This window comes from Gorilla gorilla, chromosome 20 (genome assembly GCF_029281585.2).
Source record: "Gorilla gorilla gorilla isolate KB3781 chromosome 20, NHGRI_mGorGor1-v2.1_pri, whole genome shotgun sequence".
Classification (NCBI taxonomy): domain Eukaryota; kingdom Metazoa; phylum Chordata; class Mammalia; order Primates; family Hominidae; genus Gorilla; species Gorilla gorilla.
The window spans coordinates 25,655,200-25,682,553 of NC_073244.2; the positions used below are offsets into that span (position 1 = coordinate 25,655,200).

The window sequence follows — 27,354 nt, forward strand, 5'->3', positions numbered from 1 at the left end:
ACCACGACCATAGGAAGGAAGGCAGGGGCAAAGGCTGCCCTCTCTGGGCACATTTCCCTCCTCATGGCTTTTTTTTTTTTTTTTTTTAGACGGAGTCTCACTCTGTCACTCAGGCTGGAGTGCAATGGCATGGTCTCAGCTCACTGCAACCTCTGCCTCCTGGGTTCAAGCGATTCTCCTGCCTCAGCCTCCTGAGCAACTGGGATTACAGGTGTCTGCCAACACGCCTGGCTAATTTTTGTATTTTTAATAGGGAAAGGGTTTCACCATGTTGGCCAGGCTGGTCTTAAACTCCTGACCTCAGGTGATCCACCCGCCTTGGCCTCCCAAAGTGCTGGGATTACAGGTGTGAGCCACCGAGCCCAGCCCTCATTACCATATTTTTAATGGTGGTCAAATACAGGTAACATAAAACTCACCATCTTAAAATGTGTAATTCAAGGCCACGCGCGGTGGCTCACACCTGTAATCCCAGCACTTTGGGATGCCAAGGCGGACCGATCGTTTGAGGTCAGGAGTTCGAGACCAGCCTGGCCAACATGGTGAAACTCCATCTCCACTAAAAATACAAAAATTAGTCAGGCATGGTGGTGGGCGCCTGTAATCCCAGCTACTCGGGAGGCTGAGACAGGAGAATCGCTTGAACCATGGGGGCAGAGGTTTCAGTGAGCCTAGATTGCACCACTGCACTCCAGCCTGGGCAACAGAGTGAGACTCTGTCTCAAAAGAATAAATAAATAAGTAAAATAAAGTGTACAATTCAATGGCGTTAAGTACATTCACGTTATTGTGCAACCGTCACCTCTGTCTAGGTCCAGAATATTTTCGTCACCCTAAAAGAAGACCTGGTCCTCACCAGCAGTCACTCCCCATTTCCCCTCCCCCAGCCCCAACATCCACTAATCTGCCTCCTGTCTCTGTGGATTTGCCTGATATGAGAATTTCTTTTCTTTTCTTTCCCTTTTTTTTTTCTTTTTTGAGACAGAGTCTTGTCGCTCAGGCTGGAGTGCAGTAGTGCAAATATGCCTCACTGCAGCCTCGACCTCCTAGGCTCAAGAGATCTTCCTGCCTCAGCCTCCTGTGTAGCTGGGACTACAGGCACACACCACCATGCCCGGATATATATATATATATATATATATATATATTTTTTTTTTTTTTTGTGGAGACAAAGGGGTCTTACTTTGCTGCCCAGGCTAGTCTCGAACTCCTGGCCTCAAGGGAGCCTCCCACCATAGCCTCCCAAAAGTGCTGGGATCACAGGCATGAGCCACCACACCCAGTGCGACCTGGACATTTCTATAAATGGAGCCATACACTATTTGGCCTTTTGTGTCTGTCTGCTTTCACTCAGCATCATGTTTTCAAGGTTCACCCATATTGTAGCATTGATCAGTGCTTCATTCCTTTTTATGGCTAATATTCCATTGTATGAATCAGGCTTTTATTTATTTATTTATTTTAGAGATGGGGTATTGCTCTGTCACCCATGCTGGAGTGCAGTGGCATGAGCACAGCTCATTGCAGCCTTGACCTCCCGGGCTCAGGGGATCTTCCTGCTTCAGGCCCCCAAGTACCTGGGACTACAGGTGCGGGTCACCCTGTCCAGCTAATTTTTTTTTTTTTTTTTGTAGAGAAGGGTTTTCGCCATGTTGCCCAGGCGGGTCTCAAACTCCTGAGCTCAGGGGATCCACCCACCTCGGCCTCCCAAAGTGCTGGGATTACAGGCGTGAGCCACCGCGCCCAGCCTTGGATCTAGGCTTTAAAGATTGGGGTCTCCAGGCTGGGTGTGGTGGCTCATGCCTGTAATCCCAGCATTTTGGGACGCTGAGGCGGGCGGATCATTTGAGGTCAGGAGTTCGAGAGCAGCATAGCTGACATGGTGAAACCACATCTCTACTAAAAATACAAAAATTAGCTGGGTGTGGTGGCAGGTGCCTGTAATCCCAGCTATTCAGGAGGCTGAGGCAGGAGAATCGCTTGAACCTGGGAGGTGGAGGTTGCAGTGAGCCAACATCGTGCCACTGTACTCCAGGCTGGGTGACGGAGCAAGACTCCGTCTGAAAAAAAAAAAAAAAAAAGATTGGGGTCTCATGTCTCATGGCAGGGACATGCCTATGCCTCTGCATAAAGCAAAATTATTCATGTGTCAACAGCAGTACCCAGTCCATAGAGTGTGCTCCATAAATGCTGATCAGACAAAGGTGAATGAATGAATGATACAATCTGGCTGTAGTTGCTGGAAACAGCTCGGGGGTGTCACACACCTGGACTCCCACCCTGCGTGCCTCTTACCAGCTGTGTGAACAAGGAGTCTCCCCGTCTCGTCCGTGCCTCAGTTTCCTCTCTGTAAATGGGGTAAACCAGTAATTGTAGCCAAAACTGCTTTGAACGTGAGTCCTGGAGAATCAGGCAGGGCGAGGTTCGAATCCCAGCTCTGCCTCTGTGCGTGACCTTGGGAAGCGACTTTGCCTCCTTGGGGCTCAGTTTCCCCACCTGTAAAATGGGACGGCCTCATCCTGGGGCATAATGGGGACGTTTAACGCGGTTCCTGGGGCAAAGAGAATGGGAGGAGAGTCGGTGCCGTCTTCTCCTGGGTGCGGTGAGTGTCCAAAAAATGGGCGGGGTGGGGATTTTAGGCAGGGGAGCCCCCTCCCTCGCGCAGCCAGAGGCCGCGGGCTGGCGGGGGCGCATGCGCAGAGAGCCCTCGCGGCCCCTTTATAAGCACTGAGGCGGCGCTGGGGCGAGCGGAGCGCAGGGCGCAGGGGCTGGACCCGGCGCGGAGCTGGCTGAGCCGGAGCGCAGCGTCCTTTGTGCCGGGCGGCCGCCCCGGGATGCGTCCGAGCTAGGAGCCAGGTGGGGGATCCGTGAGGGGGCCGTGTTGGGGGAGAAGACTTCGGGATTAGAGACAGAGCTCGGGATTAGGGAGAGGACCTGAGACCAGGGAGAAGTCCCCAGAATGGGGAGGGGGCTGAAGCGGGGGAGGGGAGCCCTAGGTTGAGGAGGGAGCGCAAACTGGGAGGGGGCTTGGGAATGTCAGGTGAACACACATTTGGGGAGGAAGGTTGTCCGCGGAATCCGGAGACTACCCCCCGGTGGGGAGGGGGCCGGGCTGGGGGTGGGTCTCAGGGTTGGGGAGGGAGCAATGGGAAACAGGGCTAGGGGAGGGGCCCCCCGAGTTTGGAGGGAAGGAGAGGACACCCAGATGCCGAATGGGGGACTCTGGAACAGGGCACCCCCGTATCTCAGCCGAGACACCCCAGGATTTTAAGTGGGGATTCCCAATTTGCGGATGAATGGAGGATTCCGGGCCGGACTGCAGTGGGGAGGGGGCCCCCAGATCACCCTGTGCCCAATGGAAGGGTATCTGCGCTGAGAGCGAACGGCCATGGGGAAGGGGCTCCCTGCCATCTCCCTGTCCTTTTGGGTCAGGTCCGGTCACCACGTTCTGACTCAGGGAGGAGGTCCTGGGGGTCCCCATCCCAACGTGGTTCCCCGTTATTCCCTTAGACCTTGGGTTGAGGTGTTGTCCCTTATCCCAGGGAACACACTGGGTGTCCCAGGTGAATGTTGGGTGGGGGTCCTCTGGACCCCCCAGCTATGGATCCCCAGGACCTGTGAGGGATACCAGCTCAGGGGGGGGCTGTCCCCCAGCACCTTCACAGCCTCCCACGTCCTTACAGCATGACACAGACCCCTACCCCCACCCCCTTTAGTTCCACCTGTCCATATGGACACATGTGGAAACGCTGGCTTGGTTTGGGGGCACAGGGGCTGGCAAGTAAGGGGCTGGGACCCCAGGCCCTGTCTGGGCAGGAGCGACCCCCATCCCTACGCGTGGGGCTTTGTTCCTCTCAGGCAGCATCAATGAGAAACAGCCAGGCCAGGGAGAGGGTTGGCTCTGGGCCCCAGCGGGGGACGTGGGGGCAGGGCAGGCAGGAAGGGGTGGGTGCACTGTGGGACCCCAGAACCCAGCCGTCGCAATAGCTGATGGACATTCTGAAATCAAAGTTCCCCCTCAAGGATATGGGGGTTTTGTGTGTGTGTCCGCCCCAGACAGGCAGGGAGGGGGAGTATGCCCAGGGGTTCTAGGGTTCCCTGTGAGTCTGATGTGACTGTGGTTGTGTCTTTGTCAGAAAACTTGTGCCGAGGGCCACATCACCATGTGGCAAAATGATGGGTGTCCATCGGTCACTGAGGCCACATTTATCCCTCGGTTTGTGCCAGGGGCTGGCATCGCCGTGTGAGTGAGGAGCTATGTCTGATGCTGTTCCGTTCATCAAGGGGTTTATGTGGGGGGGGGGGCCCGAGACTGTGGGTGTGTGTCTTTGTGCAGAAGACACGCCGCCTGTCTTGTAAGTGCCCATATTGTCTCTCTTTGTTAATGTCACTGTGAATCTGTGTGAGTGTGTGTTTCCCCGGGGTCTGTGTCTGGGGTGCGTGGCTGTGTGTGTCCCGCTTGTGTATCTGGAGGGGCCAAGGGTTCTTTCCATGCGGTTGGCAGTGTGCACCCTCGGCACGGGGGTGTGGGACGTGGTCTGTGTTCAGAGTTGGGGCGCTAACAGGGAAAGCTTGAGCAGGGGTTGAAATCCCCAAGGGGAAGCCTGGGATGATGACTGAGCCCATCTCCCTTTCTCCTCCAAGGAGTTCCACATTCACACCCATGCACACTAATACACCCTGACTCTCAGGTCAGAAACACACACATGTGCGCACAGCCCCCTGCTGAGGGTCACTCAGACTCACACACATCCACAGATCACACTAGGTCCCATGTGCTCCACCCGGTGCACGGAGCTGCTGCAGGCTCACACACACAACATGCACCCACCACATGGCACAACCGCCTTCACACCCTTGCCAGGACACAACACCCCGGACACACACCCAGTCACAAACACTCACAAATGCCCATTGGCAAACTCACCTTCACTCAATGCTAACGGAGACTTGAGGTGGGGGTGAAGTGAAGGAGGGGACACACACACACTTACACACACACACTCACACACACACTCTCTCACACACACACACATTCACATGGATCCGAGCTGCCCCTCCTCCAGCACCCCGCAGGCCCCTGCTTGCATATGCATGAGGCTTGTACATTATTCATGAGGGCACGGGCCCCAGACAGCTGTGTAAATGCTCATCTCTGGCCGCCCTGGGGAGGAGGTATTTTAAGAGAAGGGTGTGGGTGTGTGAGGGTGCGAGTGGAAGGGAGTGGGAGGGTGTGTGTGGGGGGTGTGCACCTGAAACTGTGTCTGTCACCATGTTGGGCAACCTCAGTATATTTTTAGCGTATACATGAGGCTTTGTGTCTAAAGAGCTGTTTTTAAATTTAACATTTCTAGGACTTTGCAAGTCTTAGGTCATTTCATCCTCACAGTAGCTGCAGGTGGTACTTGCTGGATAATCTCCATTTTACAGGTGGGGAAACTGAGGCACAGAGAGATTGAAGCAGCTTGTCCCGGATTAGAAGCAGGGCTATCTGGATGTAGTCTGACCTGTTAATGGTGTGTGTGTGTGTGTGTGTGTGTGTGTGTGTGTGTGTGTGTGTGAGAGAGAGAAAGAGAGATAATTCCCTGGCCTTGTCCTCTCGTAAGGCCCTGCTGGGGGCAGGTGCAACCCGGAGTCCTGTCTCTCTCTAATACCTGGCCAGGCCTGGAACAGCCATGAGGGGACCCCACACTTGCTCAGGGTTCCAAGGGGAAGAAATGAGAACAGCCTGAAGTGAAGGCAGAGGTTGCTGAGGTTTACAAGTTGGTAGTTGGGAGCACCGGTCCAGGGTCTGGCTTTGACCTCTACCCTGCTGTGCAGCCTGAGGCAAACCTCTAGCCCTCTCTGGTCCCTGAGGCATCGTGTTAGCAGGCAGGAGGCAGGGGTGGACTAGGTGGGCTTTGCCGCTGCTTTGCCGCCTCAGAGTTCAGCACCACGGACAGGTCCCAGGCCGGCCTCCCAGCAGGGGACTCTGGGAGCTGGGAAGGAGAACTGGGGAAAGGGACAGCTGTCACATACAGCCTCTCCTTCTGGACTCCGTTCGCACCCCTTCCTCAGGGATAATTTCTTATGGGGGCGGGGAGCAAGGATTGGGTTTGCAGATGATGTTCTAATTTTCCATCTGCGCCCACCTCCTGAGCCCTGGTGACCGGGGTTCGCAGGAGTGGGAGGTTTTGGGGAGGGACCACCTCCCCAGGATTCCTAGTCTCTGGAACAATGTGAAGTCAGGAAATGCACTGCTGTGTCCCAACGACTGGCATGGGCTTTGCTCACAGTAGGCGCTTAATAATTGTCCACTTTATCCCTATGGGTCCTAGCCCCTATAGGGAAATGGACCCACAACTGAAGTTTCTCTGTGGGCCTAAGAAGTATCTTTGTTGAGCTGTGTGAAGTCAGGAGGAGGATGGGTGGGCAGGGGTGAGCCCCTTCCTCCAGCTGGGAGTTGGCGGCTCCTCCAAAATCCCAGAAACCAAGAATAGAATCTTGGTGACAACCAAATCCTGGAATTGAAGCTGCGAATCGTGTCAGCCAGCAAACCCAGATTAAAGGATGGCTTAGAGGCCAGCCTGCTGCCTGGACTGAGGATGCTGGGAGGACTGGGACAGACTGCTGCCCTCTAGGAGCCGCCAGTCTGATGGAGGAGGCTGACTTGAAAAATGGTATTTCAGTCTTGGCTGTGTTAAGGTCAGTAATAATAATAGCAGCAGCTAAAATGTACCCCTTACTGCATGAGACAGTTCTAAGCATTTTATATATATTGACTCATCCATTCTTTTCAACCACCTGATGTTATCCCCATCTGACCCACAAAGAAAGTAAGGCACAGAGAAGGTAAGCAACTTGCCCAAGATCACACAAAAGGAACAGTGAGCCAATTCCAGATTTGATTCACTACCAGCACCCAGGCTTCTGACCACAGACTTCATTGCTTGGATTGTTTTTTGCTGTTGTGTTGTGTTTTGTTTTGTTTTCAGTCTCGCGCTGTCACCCAGGCTGGAGTGTGGTGGTGGAATCATAGCTCACTGCAGCCTTGAACTCCTGGGCTCAAGCAATCCTCCCACCTCAGCCTCCTGAGTAGCTGGGACCACAGGTGTGCGCCACCAAGCCCAGATAATTTTTTTTTTTTTTGAGACGGAGTCTCACCCTGTTGCCCAGGCTGGAGTGCAGTGGCGTGATCTTGGCTCACTGCAACCTCCACCTCCCGGGTTCAAGCGATTCTCCTGCCTCAGCCTCCTGAGTAGCTGGGATTACAGGCGCCCGCCACCACGCCCAGCTAATTTTTGTATTTTTAGTAGAGACGGGGTTTCACCATGTTGGTCAGGCTGGTCTCGAACCCCTGACCTTGTGATCCACCCTCCTCGGCCTCCCAAAGTGCTAGGATTACAGGCGTGAGCCACCACGCCTGGCTGCTAATTTTTTAAATAGAGGTAAGATCTCACTATGTTGCCCAGGCTGGTCTCAAGCTTCTGGCCTCAAGCAGTCCTCCCACCTCAGCCTCCCAAAGTGCTGGGACTATAGGCGTGAGCCACTGCGTCCAGCCACTGCTTGGATTCTGAGGTCAAGTGGCCCTGGGTTCGAATTCTGGCTCAGCCCTTTGCTGGCTCCTTCTGTGACCTAGAATAGCACACTGGTCTCTCTGAGCCCTGGTTTCCTGATCTGTAGAGTGGGGGAGTTTGGTCCTGCAATGCTGAATATCTGGGAGGGTTGGGCTGTGGCTCACTCCTCCCTCCCTCTCCATTTTGTTCCAGATCCAGGATGGGGGCCACGTTTGTCTGGGCCTTGGGCCTTTTGATGCTGCAGATGCTGCTCTTTGTGGCTGGGGAACAGGGTGAGTTGGTTTGTGGGGAGGGAGAGATTGGGGTCTGGGGGATGGACAAGATGGGGCAGCTTTTGAATTCCAGAGCCTTCTCCTGCTGGTCTCCTGGCATGGGCTAGAGAATAAAATGAGAATAGATTTTAAAAGGTCTTTGAACAGTCAAAAGCGAACAAGATACCTAAGAGGTTATTTTTAGTCATTGTCAGCAGAAGCTGGAGATTCCCGCCTCTCATCGTTTTGCTCAGATGAACTGGAGAGAAAGAAAGAAAGAAATGAGAATAGTGCAGAGATTGATTAGTGATGTCTGCCAAGGGTGGAGCGATGGAAATAAAGGTCTGTGTCCCTCTACTGGTGGTCAAGAGCCCAGGTTTTAGAAATCCCTCACAGGTTTGGTCTGTGACCTTAGGCAAGTGTAATTATCTCTCTGAACTTCAGTTTCCTCAACTCCCCCCAAAGAGAATGAGACATTGCTACTCTGCAGATGGTTATGAAAATCAAATGAGCTGATTGCTATAAAGTGCCTGTTATAAAGATGGTACTCTGCAAACACCATTTCCTTTTCATTAGCTGTCTCTTGCTTTACCTTTCGGAAAAACTGGGGCTCAGGGAAGGAAAATGCCTCTCCTGGGGCCATACAGTGAATCAGTGGCACTGGAGTGAAATCCCTGTCCTTATAAAAATAAAGTGAGGGGCTAGGCACAGTGGTTTATGCCTATAATTCTAGCACATTGGGAGGCTGAGGCAGGCAGATCACTTGAGGTCAGGGGTTCCAAACATGGTGAAACTCCGTCTCTACAGAAAATACAAAAATTAGCCAGGTGTGGTGGCACATGCCTGTAATCCCATCTTCTTGGGAGGCTGAGGCATGAGAATCGCTTGAACCTGGGAGGCGAAGGTTGCAGTGAGCCGAGATCATGCTACTCCACTGCAGCCTGGGTGACAGAGTTAGACTCAAAAAAATAATAATAAGGCTGGGTGTAGTGGCTCACCCCTATAATCCCAGAACTGTGGGAGGCCAAGGTAGGTGGATCAGTTGAGGTCAGGAATTGGAGACCAGCCTGGCCAACATGGTGAAACCCATCTCTACTAAAAATGCAAAAATTAGCCAGGCGTGGTGGCACGCACCTGTAATCCCAGCTACTGGGGAGGCTGAGGCAGGAGAAGTGCTTGAACTTAGGAGGCAGAGGTTGCAGTGAGCTGAGATCATGCCACTGCACTCCAGCCTGGGAGATGGAGCGAGACTCCATCTCAAAAGTATAAATAAATAAAAGAATAATAATAATAAGGGGCTGGGCACAGTGGCTCATACCTATAATCCCAGCACTTTCGGGAGGCTGAGGTGGGAGGATTGCTTGAGCCTAGGAGCTTGAGGCTGCAGTGAATCATGATCGTGTCACTGCATTCTACCCTGGGCAATAGAGTGAGACTCAATCTCTAAAAATAGTTTTGTTTTCGTTTTTTTGAGATGGAGTTTCGCTCTTGTTGCCCAGGCTGGAGTGCAATGGTGCGACCTTGGCTCACCGCAACCTCTGCCTCCTGGGTTCAAGCGATTCTCCTGCCTCAGCCTCCTGAGTAGCTGGGATTACAGGCATGTGCCACCACACCCAGCTAATTTTGTATTTTTAGTAAAGACAGGGTTTCTCCATGTTGGTCAGGCTGGTTTCAAATTCCTGACCTCAGGTGATTTGCCCGCCTCGGTCTCTCAAAGTGCTGGGGTTACAGGCACGAGCTATCGCGTCCAGCCACTGCTTGGATTCTGAGGTCAAGTGGCCCTAGGTTCAAATTCTGGCTCAGCCCTTTTTAAAAAAATTTTTAAAAGAGGGAAATAGCAGTCCCTGCTTGGTTCTTGCCTCTGAGTCAGGCCCTCTCTCCACCTTCTCCAACCCAGGCACACAGGATATCGCCGATGCCAGCGAAAGGGGGCTCCACATGCAGAAGCTGGGGTCTGGGTCAGTGCGGGCTGCGCTGGCGGAGCTGGTGGCCCTGCCCTGTCTCTTTACCCTGCAGCCACGGCCAAGCGCAGCCCGAGATGCCCCTCGGATAAAGTGGACCAAGGTGCGGACTGCGTCGGGCCAGCGACAGGACTTGCCCATCCTGGTGGCCAAGGACAACGTCGTGAGGGTGGCCAAAAGCTGGCAGGGACGAGTGTCACTGCCTTCCTACCCCCGGCATCGAGCCAACGCCACGCTACTTCTGGGGCCGCTGAGGGCCAGCGACTCTGGGCTGTACCGCTGCCAGGTGGTGAGGGGCATTGAGGATGAGCAGGACCTGGTGCCCTTGGAGGTGACAGGTCAGTTGGGGGCAAAGGAGGGGCCGGGGGCCGGGGAGAGGGAGGGCTGAGCCTGGAGCCCACCCACTGAATGTAACCTTAGAAATCACTCCCTGAGACCTGGCCTGGTGTCTCATGCCTGTAATCCCAGCACTTTGGCAGGCCAAGGCGGGTGGATTGCTTGAGCACAGGAGTTCGAGACCAGCCTGGGTAACATGGTGAAACCTCGTCTCCACAGAAAACACAAAAATTAGCCGGGCATGGTGGCACATGCCTGTAGTCCAGCCACTTGGGAGGCATAGGTGGGAGGATCACTTGAGACTGGGAGGTTGAGGCTACTCCACTCCAGCCTGGATGACAGAGGGAGACCCTGTCACAAAAAAAAAAAAAAAAAAAAAAAGGAAAGAAATCACTCTCTGAACAGGGATTCCCTTTGAATTCTTCTGATAAAGTCCTAAAGTCTTTATGGTGCCTATAATCCGAGCACTTTGGGAGGCCGAGGCGTGTGGATCAGTTGAGGTCAGGAGTTTGAGACCAGTGTGGCCAACACGGTGAAACCCCGTCTTAAAAAAAAAAAAAAAATTAGCCAGGCATGGTGATGCACGCCTGTGATCCCAGCTACTTGGGAGGCTGAGGCAGGAGAACTGCTTGAACCCAGAAGGTGGAGGTTGCAGTGAGCTGAGATTGAGCCACTGCACTCCAGCCTGGGCCACACAGCGAGACTCTGCCTCAAAAGAAAAAAAAAAGTCTGTATCGGTATGGGTACTATCTTGTCTTTAACACCTCTCTTTTTTAGCTATGAGAGAGGAGTCTCCAGCTCAGACTTCTGGGGGCCACAATATCTGGGCAGGATTTTTGTTTGTTTGTTTTGAGATGGAGTCTCACTCTTGTTGCCCAGGCTGGAGTGCAGTGGTGCTATCTAAGCTCACTGCATCCTCCGTCTAGGCAGGATTTTACTTGGAGTCAATTTTATGGTTATCTGATTTTATGTAAGACAAAGGATACTGGCTTTCTATTTAAAATAGAAATAAAAAATTCCTTGTAAAATAAACTTAAGTTTTTTTCTAAGTGAGACAATTTTTTAAAAGTAAGTTAATTTAAGATGTATATTAAATATTAAGCAAGAACAATTCTCAAATACCTGTTTAGCCAATTCTTTTTTTTTTTTTTTGAGATGGGAGTCTCGCTCTGTCTCCCAGGCTGGAATGCAGTGGCGTGATCTCAGCTCATCACCAGCTCCGCCTCCCGGTTTCACGCCATTCTCCTGCCTCAGCCTCCTGAGTAGCTGGGACTACAGGCGCCCGCCACAGTGCCTGGCTAATTTTTTGTATTTTTAGTAGAGACGGGGTTTCACCGTGTTAGCCAGGATGGTCTTGATCTCCTGACCTCGTGATCTGCCCACCTCGGCCTCCCAAAGTGCTGGGATTACCAGGCATGAGCCACCGCACCTGGCAACCAATTCCTTTATTAAATTCTTCTTGTTGAGCTGCGTGTGGTAGTGCACACCTGTAGTTTCAGCACTTTGGGAGGCTGAAGAGGAAGGGTCACTTGAGCCAGGAATTCAAGACCAGCCTGGGCAACATAGCAAGACCCTGTCTCTATTAAAAAAAACAAACAAAACAAAACAAAAAAAAAAACAAAAAAAACGGGGATGGGGGCCCAGTGGCTCATGTCTGTAATCCCAGCACTTTGGGAGACCAAGGCAGGAGAATCACTTAAGCTCAGGAGTTTGAGACCAGCCTGGGCAACATAGTGAGACCTTGTCTATACAAAATTCCAAATTCCAAAACATTAGCCAGGCATGGTGGTGTGTTCCTGTAGTCTTAGCTACTCAGGAGGCTGAGGTGGGAGGATTGCTTGAGTCCCAAGAGATCGAGGCTGCAGCGAGCCTTGATCATGCCACTGCACTCCAGCCTGGGCAACAGAGCAAGACCCTGTCTCAAAAATAATAATAATATGGCTGGGTGCAGTGGCTCACGCCTGTAATCCCAGCATTTTGGGAGGTCAAGGCGGGTGGATCATGAGGTCAGGAGTTCGAGACCAGCCTGGCCAAGACGGTGAAACCCCTTCTCTACTAAAAATACCAAAATTACCTGGGCATGGTGGCACATTCCTGTAACCCCAGCTACTCGGGAGGCTGAGGCAGGAGAATCGCTTGAACCCAAGAGGTGGAGGTTGAGGTGAGCCGAGATCGTGCTATTGCACTCCAGCCTGGGCAACAAGAGCGAAACTCCGTCTTAAAAATAATAATAATAATAATACAACTAAATAAGCCAGATGTGGCGGCTCACACCTCTAATCTCAGCATTTTGAAAGACTAAGGCAGGAGGATTGCTTGAGCCCAGGAGTTCAAGACCAGCCTGAGCAAGATGGTGAGACCCCGTCTCTACAAAATTAAAACAAAAATATTAGCAGGGCATGCTAGTGTGCGCCTGTAGTCTCAGCTTGTCAGGAGACTGAAGTGGGAGGATCGCTTGAGTCTGGAAGGTTGGAAGCTGCAGTGAGCTGAGATCGCACCACTGCACTTCAGCCTGGGTGTCAGAGGGAGACCCTGACTCAAATAAATAAATAAATAAATAGTCAAAAACTAAAAATAAAGAACAGGGTTTGGCACACAGTAGATGCTCAATAAATGACTCAGTGAATGGATTATTGTACAGCAAACATCCTGTGGACTCCTGCTGGGAAACCTGTTTCCCTTAACTTACATTGACCTTGGGCAAGTCCCTGATTCCTGTCTTGGGGCTTAACCTGCATGCCCCCAAACTGGGAACTGGGGACACAGTGTCTTACCACATAGTTTATGGAGTCAACCAGTCATCCCCTTTCAGAGGCCTCATTTCTGAAAACTGATAAAAGCTAACAACAGCAACAACAACAAACTGATTGGTGGTGAGGCAAGTGAATTCCATATCTAGGTAACTTCAATTTCATTCATTCAGCCAAACTCTTTTTGTTGTTGTTTGAGACCGATTCTCACTCTGTCACCCAGGCTGGAGTTCAGTGGTGCAATCTTGGCTCACTGCAACCTCTGCCTCGTGGGTTCAGGCGATTCTCCTGCTTCAGCCTCTGGAGTAGCTGGGATTACAGGTGCACACAACCACACCTGGCTAATTTTTGTATTTTTAGTAGAGACAGGGTTTCACCACATTGGCCAGGCTGGTTTCCAACTCCTAGCCTCAAGCGATCTGCCTGCCTCGGTCTTCCAAAGTGCTGGGATTACAGGCATGAGCTGCTATGCCCGGACATTCAGCCAAACATTTATTGAGCACCTACACTGTACTGGTCCAATGCTGAGGACACAGGGCTCTCAGTTGGATAAGACAGAGCAAAGTGTTTCATTTCATTGTCTTGTTCAGCCATTTCTTTCATCCCTAAATCAGAATTTGAATCACAGTGAGCCTGTTACTGGGGCTTCACATCCTGGCTTACATGTCACCTCCTCCAGGAAGCCTTCCAGGACCACATTTCCAGGCCAGGCAAGAACCACATTTGGGCCGGGCGCGGTGGCTCACGCCTGTAATCCCAGCACTTTGGGAGGCTGAGGTGGGCGGATCACAAGGTCAGGAGATCAAGACCATCCTGGCTAACATGGTGAAACCCCATCTCTACTAAAAATACAAAAAAATTAGCTGGGCGTGATGGCAGGCTACTTGGGAGGCTGAGGCAGGAGAATGGTGTGAACCTGGGAGGCGGAGCTTGCAGTGAGCTGAGATTGTGCCACTGCACTGCAGCCTGGCGACAGAGTGAAATTCCGTCTCAAAAAATAAATAAAATAAAATAAAAATAAATAAATAAAAAAGAACCACATTTGGTCTCCCACTGCTGCCTGTGCTTCCCTATCAGCGCATGCACTTAATTCCTAAAAGGCAGAAACTCTCTGTCAGCCTTCTCCACACCTCCTGCCACCTCCAGGGCCTAACCCTGGGCATGAAGAGTGTTATCTTTGGAGTCAGATCTCTCTGAATTTGAATTCTGGTTCTGTTTCTTATTTGCTGCGTGGGCCTGGACCTGTCCCTCAACCTTTCTGACCCTAAGTTTCCTCCTCTGGAACAATCAGATTTGTTGTAAGAGTTCAATAAGATAATGCTTATAAATGCTTTTCTTTTTTTTAATGTTTTAGTTTTTTTGAGATGGAGTCTTGTTCTGTCTCCCAGGCTGGAGTGCAGTGGCTCAATCCCGGCTCACCGCAACCTCTGCCTCCTGGGTTCAAACGATTCTCCTGCCTCAGCCGCCCTAACAGCTGGGATTACAGACGCATGCCACCATGCCCAGCTATTTTTTGTATTTTTAGTAGAGACAGGGTTTCACCATGTTAGCCAGGCTGGTCTCGAACTCCTGACCTAAAGTGATCCGCCCACCTTGGCCTCCCAAAGTGCTAGGATTACAGAAGTGAGCCAACATGCCTGACCGGCCGTAAATGCTTTTCACATTGTAAATATTTGCTAACTTGTAACCCTTTATGGCCATTGTTATCAGTTTCCTCATCCGTAAAACGGGGGCATATGGATCTTGCTCCCCACCCTCAACCCACACTGTGCCTGGCGCTAGGTCTATTATTATCAGACAGGGGTGGGGAGTCATTCTGAAAGAGGTAGGTCTGTTCTTGAAGATTCCAGCATAAGTCAACTGTCCCCCCATCCTGGATGTTCCCCCACAGGTGTTGTGTTCCACTACCGGTCAGCCCGGGACCGCTATGCACTGACCTTCGCTGAGGCCCAGGAGGCCTGCCGTCTCAGCTCAGCCATCATTGCAGCCCCTCGGCATCTACAGGCTGCCTTTGAGGATGGCTTTGACAACTGTGATGCTGGCTGGCTCTCTGACCGCACTGTTCGGTGAGGGGGATACACAGGGCAGGGAGATGAAGACTAGCTCATGGGGAAGGAGGTTCCTTGGGGGCTCCAGGAGCGCACATCTGAGAGGGACCCTCCCCTTGTGTTGTCAGGTATCCTATCACCCAGTCCCGTCCTGGTTGCTATGGCGACCGTAGCAGCCTTCCGGGGGTTCGGAGCTATGGGAGGCGCAACCCACAGGAACTCTACGATGTGTATTGCTTTGCCCGGGAGCTGGGGGGTAAGTCTGGGACTGGCAGGACCCGGCCCCTCCGCCTCTCTTTGAGCATCTATTATTCTCCCCAACTCCCATCCTCCGGGGTCCTTATGCAACTCCCCTGTCTTATACCTCCCTAAACCTGCAACCAAGACATTCCACTCATTTTCTGAGCTTTCCATGCCTCCCTGAGTCCCCCTCCCTCCCTTTGCCCCCTTCCTCTCTCTGATCCTCTTTCCCTCTCTAATCCCCTGTCCCCTGCCTGCCTCCCTGTCCCTATCCCCTTCCTCGTCTGTGAGTCCCCTTCACCGAGCCCCTCCCTCTCTCTGAAGCCCGACTTGCCCATGGGCCTGAGTTATTCCATTTGTAAAAAGAGGCTTAGCTCTGCATGAGAGGTAAGGACAAGGATGATCCCGGAGCTGGACGCACAGCTGCGGTTGTCACCGCCTCTTCTAACCACCACCCTAACACGTCCAGGTCGGAACTATTTGGAGTTGGACTCACTTCCTGGGCTCCAGGGGAGGGTTCCCCAGCCCCCCTGACCTCCACCCGCCCCTCCCGCAGGCGAGGTCTTCTACGTGGGCCCGGCCCGCCGCCTGACACTGGCCGGCGCGCGTGCACAGTGCCGCCGCCAGGGTGCCGCGCTGGCCTCGGTGGGACAGCTGCACCTGGCCTGGCATGAGGGCCTGGACCAGTGCGACCCGGGCTGGCTGGCCGACGGCAGCGTGCGCTACCCGATCCAGACGCCGCGCCGGCGCTGCGGGGGCCCAGCCCCGGGCGTGCGCACCGTCTACCGCTTCGCTAACCGGACCGGCTTCCCCTCACCCGCCGAGCGCTTCGACGCCTACTGCTTCCGAGGTGCGTGCGTCCCCTGGTGGCCGCGCCCCCAGGGCGTTCACTTTGGCGAAGGCCACGTCCCTGAAAGCCTCGCCAAGCCAAGGGAGAGACACATGGAAGCTCGCTTTGTGATAAGCCACGTCCCTGGGTGAGGGCCACGCCCCCGGGTGAAGGCCACACGCGTTACGACAAGTCTTTCCCTAGGAGCCCCGTCTTGGGTAAAGAACAGGGCTCCAGAGGAGGCCACTCTGGTGGGGAGTCACCTTTGCTGGGTGGGCTGTATCTCCTGAGGTCCGGAGGCCCCATAACCTTGAAAGACAAGCCCCTGGGTGGGGCATACTCTACCTAGAGCCACGCCCATACGCAGAAACACCCCCGTGGAAGAGATAATGCCTCAATTGGCCACCTCTGGGCACCACACCGGATGTGGGAGCAGGGATGACACTCGCCCTTGTTGGGGGGCAGTGGGGACAGCTTTGGAAGCTGCAAGCATCAACCCCAAGGAGTCATGTCCTCTAAGTAAGCTGCCCCAGTCCTGGCATGGGCATACCATGCCCACGGGGCACCACCTGTACCAGGGGAGGATCCGTCACCAAGGTTGAGTTGAACCCCTCAACAGGCAGACCCAAGTTCATGAGAGTTGGACACTACCTGAGTTTTGCCCATGAGCCAAATTGTCTTTTTTTTTTTTTTTCTTTTGAGACAGAGTCTCACTCTGTCACCCAGGCTGGAGTGCAGTGGTGTGATCTCGGCTCACTGCAACCTCCACCTCCCTCGTTCGAGCAATTCTCCTGCCTCAGCCTTCGGAGTAGCTGGGACTACAGGAATGTGCCACCATGCCCAGCTAATTTTTGTATTTTTAGTAGAGACGGGGTTTCACCATGTTGGCCAGGCTGGTCTTGAACTCCTGACCTCAAGTGATCCACCCGCCTTGGCCTCCCAAAGTGCTGGGATTACGGACGTGAGCCACCGCGCCTGGCCCAAATTCTCTTGAGTCCTCACTGCAGCCAGTTGACTCTGACCCTGACAGTGGCTCAGGTGGTCTCCAGCCTGAAGAGTGGAGGTGAAAATTTTGCACTTCCCTCTCCCAGGCTGGGGGAATCTCAGAAACCACTTAGGAGAGACAGAGGTACACAGAAGGCTTGTGCTGCAGCATGCTGGAAAGTGGGTAGACTTCAAGCAGAACTTCCCAGGCAACCCCTGGGCCTAACACAACCTCTTCTGCTTTCTCCCACAGCTCATCACCCCACATCACAACATGGAGACCTAGAGACCCCATCCTCTGGGGATGAGGGGGAGATTCTGTCAGCAGAGGGGCCCCCAGTTAGAGAACTGGAGCCCACCCTGGAGGAGGAAGAGGGGGTCACCCCTGACTTCCAGGAGCCTCTGGTGTCCAGTGGGGAAGAAGAGCCCCTGATTTTGGAGGAGAAGCAGGAGTCTCAACAGACCCTCAGCCCTACCCCTGGGGACCCCATGCTGGCCTCATGGCCCACTGGGGAAGTGTGGCTAAGCACGGTGGCCCCCAGCCCTAGCGACATGGGGGCAGGCACTGCAGCAAGTTCACACACGGAGGTGGCCCCAACTGACCCTACGCCTAGGAGAAGGGGGCGCTTCAAAGGGTTGAATGGGCGCTACTTCCAGCAGCAGGAACCGGAGCCGGGGCTGCAAGGGGGGATGGAGGCCAGCGCCCAGCCCCCCACCTCAGAGGCTGCAGGGAACCAAATGGAGCCTCCGTTGGCCATGGCAGTCACAGAGATGTTGGGCAGTGGCCAGAGCCGGAGCCCCTGGGCTGATCTGACCAATGAGGTGGATATGCCTGGAGCTGGTGAGTTGCTCTGGGGGAGGTGGGACCTACCTGGGGATCTGGAGGTGAGGGTAGAGAGGTAGCCATGGCTACACTCAGGATGAGGGAGGAAGCGCCAAATCCCAGCTGGGTCCTCTGGCCCCAGAAGCCCCCTCTCCCTTGGGCCTGGAGTCCAACCAAAGGGGCTGCTGAGAGATCATTGTAATGATTGCCTTGATGTTGTTGCAGGTTCTGCTGGTGGCAAGAGCTCCCCAGAGCCCTGGCTGTGGCCCCCTACCATGGTCCCATCCAGCATCTCAGGCCACAGCAGGGCCCCTGTCCTGGAGCTAGAGAAAGCCGAGGGCCCCAGTGCCAGGCCAGCCACCCCAGACCTGTTTTGGTCCCCCTTGGAGGCCACTGTCTCAGCTCCCAGCCCTGCCCCCTGGGAGGCATTCCCTGTGGCCACCTCCCCAGATCTCCCTATGATGGCCATGCTGCGTGGTCCCAAAGAGTGGATGCTACCACACCCCACCCCCATCTCCACCGAGGCCAATAGAGTTGAGGCACATGGTGAGGCCACGGCGACGGCTCCACCCTCCCCTGCTGCAGAGACCAAGGTGTATTCCCTGCCTCTCTCTTCGACCCCAACAGGACAGGGTGGAGAGGCCATGCCCACAACACCTGAGTCCCCCAGGGCAGGCTTCAGAGAAACTGGGGAGACCAGCCCTGCTCAGGTCAACAAAGCTGAGCACTCCAGCTCCAGCCCATGGCCTTCTGTAAACAGGAATGTGGCTGTAGGTTTTGTCCCCACTGAGACTGCCACTGCACCAACGGGCCTCAGGGATATCTCGGGGTCTGAGTCTGGGGTCTTTGACACAGCAGAAAGCCCCACTTCTGGCTTGCAGGCCACTGTAGATGAGGTGCAGGACCCCTGGCCCTCAGTGTACAGCAAAGGGCTGGATGCAAGATCCCCATCTGCCCTCCTGGGGAGCCCTGGAGTCTTCTTGGTACCCAAAGTCACCCCAAGTTTGGAGCCTTGGGTTGCTACAGATGAAGGACCCACTGTGAATCCCATGGATTCCACAGTCACGCCGGCCCCCAGTGATGCTAGTGGAATTTGGGAACCTGGATCCCAGGTGTTTGAAGAAGCCCAAAGCACCACCTTGAGCCCTCAGGTGGCCCTGGATACAAGCACTGTGACGCCCCTCACGACCCTGGAGCAGGGGGACAAGGTTGGAGTTCCAGCCATGTCTACACTGGGCTCCTCAAGCTCCCAACCCGACCCAGAGCCAGAGGATCAGGTGGAGACCCAGGGAACATCAGGAGCTTCAGTGCCTCCGCATCAGAGCAGTCCCCTAGGGAAACCGGCTGTTCCTCCTGGGACACCGACTGCAGCCAGTGTGGGCAAGTCTGCCTCAGTTTCCTCAGGGGAGCCTACGGTACCGTGGGACCCCTCCAGCACCCTGCTGCCTGTCACCCTGGGCATAGAGGACTTCGAACTGGAGGTCCTGGCAGGGAGCCCGGGTGTAGAGAGCTCCTGGGAGGAGGTGGCAAGTGGAGAGGAGCCAGCCCTGCCAGGGACCCCTATGAATGCAGGTGCGGAGGAGGGTGAGTACAAAGTCCCAGGGCTCTGTCCAGCTCTCCATGGTCAGGGCTTGGGGAGCAGGGGCTGGGGGATCCCAGAGCAGGGAGGAATGGTTGTCCCTGGGGATCTGGAAGCTTTCTAGTGGGGCATGACGCTGGAGGCAGGAGCTTATCAGGTGGAGTTGAATTTCAGAAAGGACATTCCTGGCAGAGGAACGAGCACTGGCAAAGGCCAGGAGATGAAGTAGCGCTTGATCAATTTTGGGCACAGAGCATACATCCCAATGAACAAAATGTGAGAGTAGTGAGTGGCCAGGCATGGTGCCTTATGCCTGTAATCCCAGCACTTTAGGAGGCCGAGGTGGGCAGATCACTTGAGGTCAGGAGTTCAAGACCAGCCTGGCCAACATGGCAAAACTCCATCTCTACTAGAAATATAAAAATTAGCCAGGTGTGGTGGCACACACCTGTAATCCCAGCTACTGGGGAAGCTGAGGCATAAGAATCGCTTGAACCCGGGAGGCGGAGGTTGCAGTGAGCTGAGATTGTACCACTGCACTTCCAGCCTGGGTGACAGCGTGAGACTCTGTCAAAAACAAAAACAAAAACAAAATGTGGGAGTGGCAAGGCATTGAGTAGAGTCTGATTTGGGGAATGAGTTCAGTTACAAGCCATATCTACATCTGCTTTGAGCTGGACAGTGGTGTGATGCCCAGGGACTGGCTTTCCAGGATTCCCCGAGTCTGGGGAAGACAGAGCAGGACACAGACGCCTCCCAGGCGAGACCAGAGGGAGGAGGCATGGCAGGGAGGGTTTCCTGGACAAATGTGAATGGGAGCTGGAATTCAGTGATTTGACTCACGGGGGACCTCAAGCCACAGGGAAAGTGGGTGCTGGGGAGGCATGCAAGGGGCGAGAATCACCCCCATTCTACAGATAGCAAACCGAGGCTCAGGGAGGTAAAACGCCGCTTGGCTAATCAGTGGTCAAACCTCAATTGGAGCCCAAGTCAGCCTGAGTCTTAGCTACTCTGTGGCCAGCAGCGTCCATAGAAATCGGCTGCCCTGTTCTCCCTGGGGCCAGGTCAGCCTCAGCTCAGCCTGCAAATTCCAGCCCTTCTTAGGTTCTGCCAAATTAAGCTGAGTTTTTTGGCCAAATGAAATTAGGAACAAACAAACAAAAAAGAGGCTGTGTGTGATGGCTCATGCCTGTCATCCTAGCCCTTTGGGAGGCTGAGGTGGGAGAATCTCTTGAGCTCAAGAGTTAAGACCAGGCTGGCCAACACAGCAAGACCCCATCTCTACTAAAAATAAAAAGAAATTAGCCAGGCTGCAGTGAGCTATGATAGTTCCACCGCGAGACCCTGCGTGAAATCAAACTAACAAAACAAAACAAGCAGCCAATTAATAAGTCTTTTTTTCTGAGTTGCACACTTTTTTTTTGTTTGTTTTTTGAGACTGAGTCTCACTCTGTCATCCAGCCTGGAGTGCAGTGGTGCGATCTCGGCGCACTGCAACCTCCGCCTCCCAGGTTCAAGTGATTCTCCTGCCTCAACCTTCTGAGTAGCTGGGATTACAGGCTCCCGCCACCACGCCTGGTTAATTTTTGTATTTTTAGTAGAGACAGGGCTTCACCATGTTGGCCAGGCTGGTCTCGAACTCCTGACCTCAGGTGATCCACCTGCCTTGGCCTCCCAAAGTGCTGGGATTACAACTGTGAGCCATAGCACCCAGTGGAGTTGCACACTTTTATTAACACCATTGATGTTTAACTACCGCACCCCCCCACCCCCCAATTTTTTTTTTTTTTAGAAAGGGTCTCACTCTGTCACCTAGGCTTGAGTGCAGTGGCAAGATCGTGGCTCACTGCAGCCTTGACCTCCCCAGGCTCAGGTGATCCTTCTGCCTCAGGCTCCCAAGCAGCTGGGACCAGGTGTGCACCAACAGGCCTGGCTAATTTTTGTATTTTTTACAGACAGGGTTTTGCCATGTTGCCCAAGCTGGTGCCCGTTTTTTTGAAGGCAAAGTGTCATGATGATGGAAATAGCTGATGCAGGTTTCATCATCCAGCCTGTCACTTCTGGGCTGTGTTGGGGTGGGATCTTTTTTTTTTTTTTTTTCTTTTTTCTTTTTTTCCAGACAGGGTCTTGGTCAGTTGTTCAGGCTGGAGTGCAGTGGTGCAATCACAGCTCACTGCACCCAGGCTCAAGTGATCCTCCCACATCAGCCTCTCCAGTAGCTTGGACTATAGGCATGCAACCACCACACCCGGCTATGTGTGTGTGTGTGTGTGTGTGTGTGTAGAGATGGGGTCTCCCTATGTTATCCAGGCTGGTCTCAAACTCCTGGGCGCAAGTGATCCTCTTGCCTTGGCCTCCCAAAGTGTTGGGATTACAGACGTGAGCCGTAGCGCCGGGCAGATCTTTTTTTCTTAGATGTCCAGGAGGCAGGCCGACCGCCCCACCCCGTATCGATAAAGGCTGACATTTATGGGTTACTGCCAGTGTGCTTGGCTTATTCAAAGCACTTTACTGGGGTTATCTTGGTTAATCCTTTTAATGTCCTTATGGGAAAAGCTCCAGTGTGATCCTTACTTTGCAGATAGGGAGACAGACACAGAGAGGTGAAGTGCCTTGTGCAGCCATGCAACTAAGGGAGTGTCAAGGCTGGGGTTTGAATCCAGGTCATCTGAACATGGGGTTTCTTTTTTTTTTTTTTTTTTTTTTGAGAGAGAGAGTCTTTTTCCGTCGCCCAGGCTGGAGTACAGTGGTGATCTCAGGTCACTGCAACCTCCGCCTCCCAGGTTCAAGTGATTTTCGTGCCTCAGCCTCCTGAGTAGCTGGGATTGTAGGTGTGCACCACCACGCCTGGCTAATTTTTATACTTTTAGTAGAGATGGTGTTTCACCACGTTGACCAGGTTGGTCTCAAGCTCCTGACTCAAGTGATCTGCCCGCCTCAGCCTCCCGAAGTGCTGGGATTACAGGCGTGAGCCACCGCACCTGGCTGGAAAACAGAGCTTCTGTCTCAGCCACTAGGCTGCGAAATGCTTAGCTCATTGGCATAAAAAAGTACATGAGGCCGGGCATGATGGCTCACACCTGTAATTCCAGCACTTTGGGAGGCTGAGACGGAGGATCCCTTGAGCCCAGGAATTGGAGACCAGCCTTGGCAACATAGTGAGACCCCATCTCTACAAAACAAATTTTAAAATTAGCTGGGCATGGTGCATACCTGTGGTCCCAGCTACTCAGGGGTGCTGAGGTGGGAGGACCGCTTGACCCTGGGAGGTTGCGGCTGCAGTGAGCTATGATCATGCAACTGCACTCCAGCCTGGGGGACAGAGCAAGACTCCATCTCAAAAAAAGAAATTAATCTTAGGGTGGTGGTGAGGAGAGAAGAGACGGGCTAGGTGGGGATCAACCCTGGAAAGATGATCAGAGGGGAAGAAAGAAGCTCAATGCCCAAAGAAATAGAGAAGGGGCAGTCAGAGAGGTGGGAGGGCGACCACATAGGAACACTAAGGAAACGGGGGTTGGAGCTGCACCTGGGCTGAGGCTGGGTCTGTCTTGGACTTTTCTGGATCCTGGGCTCCACAATGAAGCCAACCACAGCAGGATGGAGATTGGCGGGCAGTGCTGGGGAGACCCAGGCAGCTACCCACCCGCCGCTTGCAGAAGAAATGCTAATGAAGCCAAAAATAAATGCAGTACCAGCGAGTGACTGAGTCACCGCCAGTCCGTGGGCAGGTGTCAGCAGCACGGGGCACCTGGCGGAGCTCATGTGTCCCGCCGCCTGGCAGCCTTGTGCGTGTGCACACACGTGCAGGGCCGTCGTCCAGCCACAGGCCCTGCCATCCACAAGCCCGTTTGCCATCCATGGGGCCACCCCAGGGACAGCCCTCAGCTACCGCAGGAGGGCCAGCTGCTACCTTCATTCCGTTAGCAAGCAATTACTGAATGCCTGTTCTGTCCCAGACCATATGTTGAAACCAAATCCCCTCTCCTCTGAAAACTGACGTCCTAGAGCAACATTCTAGAACTTTCCCAGGGATGGAAATGTTCTCTATCCACGCTAATTTGAAAAATGGCTAGGACAACTGAGGGACGACGTTTTTACTTTTATTTCACTTTAATTGATTTAAGCGTGAATATCTATATGTGGCTGCCATATGGAACACCAGTGCTCTAGGGAAAGATACAGACAAGAAACGATTGTTCTAATAAAAAAAGTAAAGTAGTGCTCGCTTCAGCAGCACATATGCTATAATTAGAACAATATAGAGAAGATTAGCACGGCCCCTGTGCAAAAAATGAAGAATTTCATTTTTTTTTTTTTTTTTTTTGAGATGGAGTCTCACTCTGTCACCCAGGCTGGAGTGCAGTGGCGCGATCTCAGCTCACTGCAACCTCCGCCTTCGGCATTCAAGGGATTCTCCTGCCTCAGCCTCCTGAGTAGCTGGGATTACAGGTTCCTGCCACCATACCCAGCTAATTTTTTGTATTTTTAGTAGAGATGGGGTTTCATCATGTTGGCCAGGCTGGTCTCGAACTCCTGACCTCAGGTGATCCACCTGCCTTGGCCTCCCAAAGTGCTAGGATTACAGGCATGAGCCATGGCACCTGGCCTCTTTTTTTTTAATTTAATTTTTCAAAAAATTTAATTCCGCTGGGCAGTGGAATGGTTAGATGCTACCCTGACAGGATCTGGGTTGGCTGGAACAGGATGAGGATTTTTTTTTTTCAGTCTGTCACCCAGGCTAGAACCTATGTCCACTCCTGTGCCCCAATTCATGAGAAGCACAGTGATGAGCAGGGTGTGCCCAAAGGAGGGGAAGGACACTGAAGTCAGGGAGGACACTGAAGCCCATGTTCTGGGAGAAGACATTCTACGAGGTCCTTCAGGCAGCCCTGGTCTCTGGGAGCCCCATTCCAGTTCAGTCTGAGGAAGGACTTTGCTACAGGCAGGAAAGTCCCCAGATGCTTTGGGGCAGTTTCTGGAAGCAGTAAACTCCTCGTAACAGGGGTCATATGGGAGGGAGTTGGTGACCACTGGTTGGGGAAGTTATAAAGAGGGCTCCATAGAGAGGGTTTGATTAGAGCGGTTTGGGGGCCTGGGGTCTTGATTCCAGGAAGGCAAAAGATCTGTGGCCTGACTCTTCCCCACACTACCCATCCATCCTGCAGTGCACTCAGATCCCTGTGAGAACAACCCTTGTCTTCATGGAGGGACATGTAATGCCAATGGCACCATGTATGGCTGTAGCTGTGATCAGGGCTTCGCCGGGGAGAACTGTGAGATTGGTGAGTACCCCAGACTCAGGATCTGAATCTGAATTTGTTTGACTCCAGAGCCTTGGGTTGTACTCCAGCAGCCATGCCCTCAGAATTCAGAGATCACAAAAAGCTGGTTTCAGATGCTCCATTCCCAAACCCCACTCCTTGCATTCAGCTAAATCAGCCCAGTTAGTGGAACCAGAATCAAACAGCTGAGCTTTCATCTCTGGTGTGCTGTCTCCCATTACTACCAGTCAGAGGTGGGAAGGAAAAGACAAAGGAATTATATGTCTGAGACTCCTCCCTGCAAAGGCCCCTTGGAGATCCTGCCCTTTCCTGGGTTGGTGGGAGGTATAAGCACTGCCACCAGAACTGTTGGGTGCTAGCTTCAAAGCCCAACACAAGAAATACTACCAATTATGAAATTACAACAACAAATATAAATGACATAATTTTTTGAGCTCTATGTGTCATCTTGACTTCACAACCTTCACAACCACATGACTGATTACAGAATTATAACAATAAATATACATGATATAATTTCTTGTGCTCTTCTATTGCTTCCCTACTCGCAATCATCCTTGAGTAGGAGCCCATTATTATTACCATTTTCAAAAAAAGTAAGCTGAGTTTCAAGGAGGGGAAGTGACTTGCCCAGTGCCATACGTGCCTCAAGCACTGTCTACACATGGACCAGTAGAAGAGGAGCTCAATGAATATCTAGCTTTACCCACAAACAGCTTTGTGACTCTGTGCAAGTCTTTGCAAATGCCTAAAAGAGACTCCAGCTTCAGCATTCTATGAGCCTGTTTTTGAGAGTATAACCTTCACTTCTCTAGAGTCAGGTAGAACAGTCTGCACATCCTGGCTCTCAGCTGCCCCAGTGGCATCTGCTCTCATTAATGCTAATTTATGTTAATTGTATGAGGTTCCACCCCCTTGCCTGCAGAGTCATTGGGCCATCTGTGCAGACTGTGACTGCTGCACTTAGGTCCAGGATGGACGGTAGGACCATGACCCCATCTTCTGCTTAGTTTCCTGTGGGGGCTCAGAGCCAAGGGGAAGCTGACCTCTAACTCAGTCTCTTCCCCTCTCTTCAGACATTGATGACTGCCTCTGCAGCCCCTGTGAGAATGGAGGCACCTGTATTGATGAGGTCAATGGCTTTGTCTGCCTTTGCCTCCCCAGCTATGGGGGCAGCTTTTGCGAGAAGGGTGAGTTTCTATTGCAACACCAGAAACAGTACCAAGAGTGGGGTTGGGTGCCCAGCCACAGGCTTCCCCACATACTCCAGGTCCCTGCCTCCAGTTCCATGGCTGTGAGCCTGACACAAGATAAATTATTCTTTTAGACAAACTGTGTGTAACATAGAATTAACCATTTTATTTTATTTTATTATTTTTTTGAGATGGAATCTTGCTCTGTCACCCAGGCTGGAGTGCAGTGGCGCCGTCTCAGCTCACTGCAACCCCCACCTCCCAGTTTCAAGCAATTTTCCCTGCCTCAGCCTCCAAAGTAGCTGGGATTACAGGCGCCCGCCACCACGCCTGGCTAATTTTTGTATTTTTTAGTAGAGATGGGGTTTTGCTATGTTGGCCAGGCTGGTCTTGAACTCCTGACCTCAGGTGATCCACGCACCTTGGCATCCCAAAGTGCTGGAATTACAGGCATGTGCCATTGCGCCTGCCCTATTTTATTTTATTTTATTTTATTTTTTTGAGACAGAGTCTCACTCTGTCACCAGGCTGGAATGTAGTGGCACAATCTCAGCTCACTGCAACCTCCAACTCCCTGGTCCAAGTGATTCTCCTACCTCAGCCTCCCGAGTAGCTGGGATTACAGGCACGTGCCACCACGCCTAGCTAAATTTATTTTATTTTTTGAGACAGGGTCTCACCCTGGCACCCAGGCTGGAGTGCAGTGGTGCGATCTTGGCTCGTTGCAGCTTTGACCTCCCAAGCTCAAGTGATCCTCCCTCCTTAGCCTCCCCAGTAGGCTGGGACTACAGGCACAGACCACCATGCCTGGCTAATTTTTGTATTTTTTGTAGAGACAAGGTTTCACCATGTTGCCCAGACTGGTCTTGAACTCCTGAGCTCAAGCAATCTGTCCACATCAGCCTCCCAAACTACTGGGATTACAGCCACTGAGCCCAGCCAAATTAACCATTTTAAAGTGCACATTTCAGTGACATTCTGTACAATCACAATGTTGTACAGCCATCACCTCTGTCTAGTTCCAGAACTTTTTCAACACCCCAGAAGGAAACTCTGTGCCCACTAGGTGGTCACTCCCTATTCCCATTCCCCAGTCCCTGGCAACCACTAATCTGCTTTCTGTCTCTGTGGATTTGCCTGTTCTAGACATTTCATATGAATGGAATCTCAAAATATGTGTCTTTTGTGTCTGGCTTCTTTCACTTGGCATGTTTTCAAGGTTCATCTGTATTGTAATATGAATCAGTGTTTCATTCCTTTTCATGGCTGAGTAGTATTCCATTGTATGGCTATATCACATTTTGTTTATCCATTCATGGTTTGATGGATATTTGGGTTGTTTCCTCCAGAGGCTAAGGTCAATAGTGCTGCTGTGAATATATTCTTGTACGTGCTTTTGTTTGAATAACTATTTGCCATTCTTTTTTTTCCCTCTACTCTTTTTGGTGTATACTCTCAGGAGTGGAATTGCTGGGTCATATGGTAACTCTAGGTTTAATTTTTTTTTTTTTTTTTTTGTAGA

General features: G+C 52.5%; 1 protein-coding gene and 1 pseudogene across 2 annotated transcripts in view; both read left to right on the forward strand.

Annotated features, from left to right (window-relative positions):
* Positions 1 to 2,739: 2,739 nt before the first annotated feature.
* Positions 2,740 to 27,354, forward strand: part of NCAN (neurocan) — a 40,345-nt gene continuing 15,730 nt past the window's right edge. Inside the window, exons 1-10 of one of the 2 annotated variants that reach the window (XM_019016562.3) lie at positions 2,740 to 2,856; positions 7,749 to 7,828; positions 9,705 to 10,106; positions 14,746 to 14,920; positions 15,031 to 15,158; positions 15,699 to 15,992; positions 17,209 to 17,796; positions 18,004 to 19,362; positions 24,523 to 24,639; positions 25,716 to 25,829. In XM_019016562.3, coding sequence (XP_018872107.3) covers positions 7,756 to 7,828; positions 9,705 to 10,106; positions 14,746 to 14,920; positions 15,031 to 15,158; positions 15,699 to 15,992; positions 17,209 to 17,796; positions 18,004 to 19,362; positions 24,523 to 24,639; positions 25,716 to 25,829 — 3,250 coding nt within the window. In that variant the 5' untranslated portion in view covers positions 2,740 to 2,856; positions 7,749 to 7,755. Of the gene's footprint in view, positions 2,857 to 3,156; positions 6,685 to 7,748; positions 7,829 to 9,704; positions 10,107 to 14,745; positions 14,921 to 15,030; positions 15,159 to 15,698; positions 15,993 to 17,208; positions 17,797 to 18,003; positions 19,363 to 24,522; positions 24,640 to 25,715; positions 25,830 to 27,354 lie in introns of those variants that run through there. The other variant, XM_019016561.4, reaches the window with a different exon arrangement.
* On the forward strand, positions 23,576 to 23,668 carry LOC115931674 (uncharacterized; annotated as a pseudogene).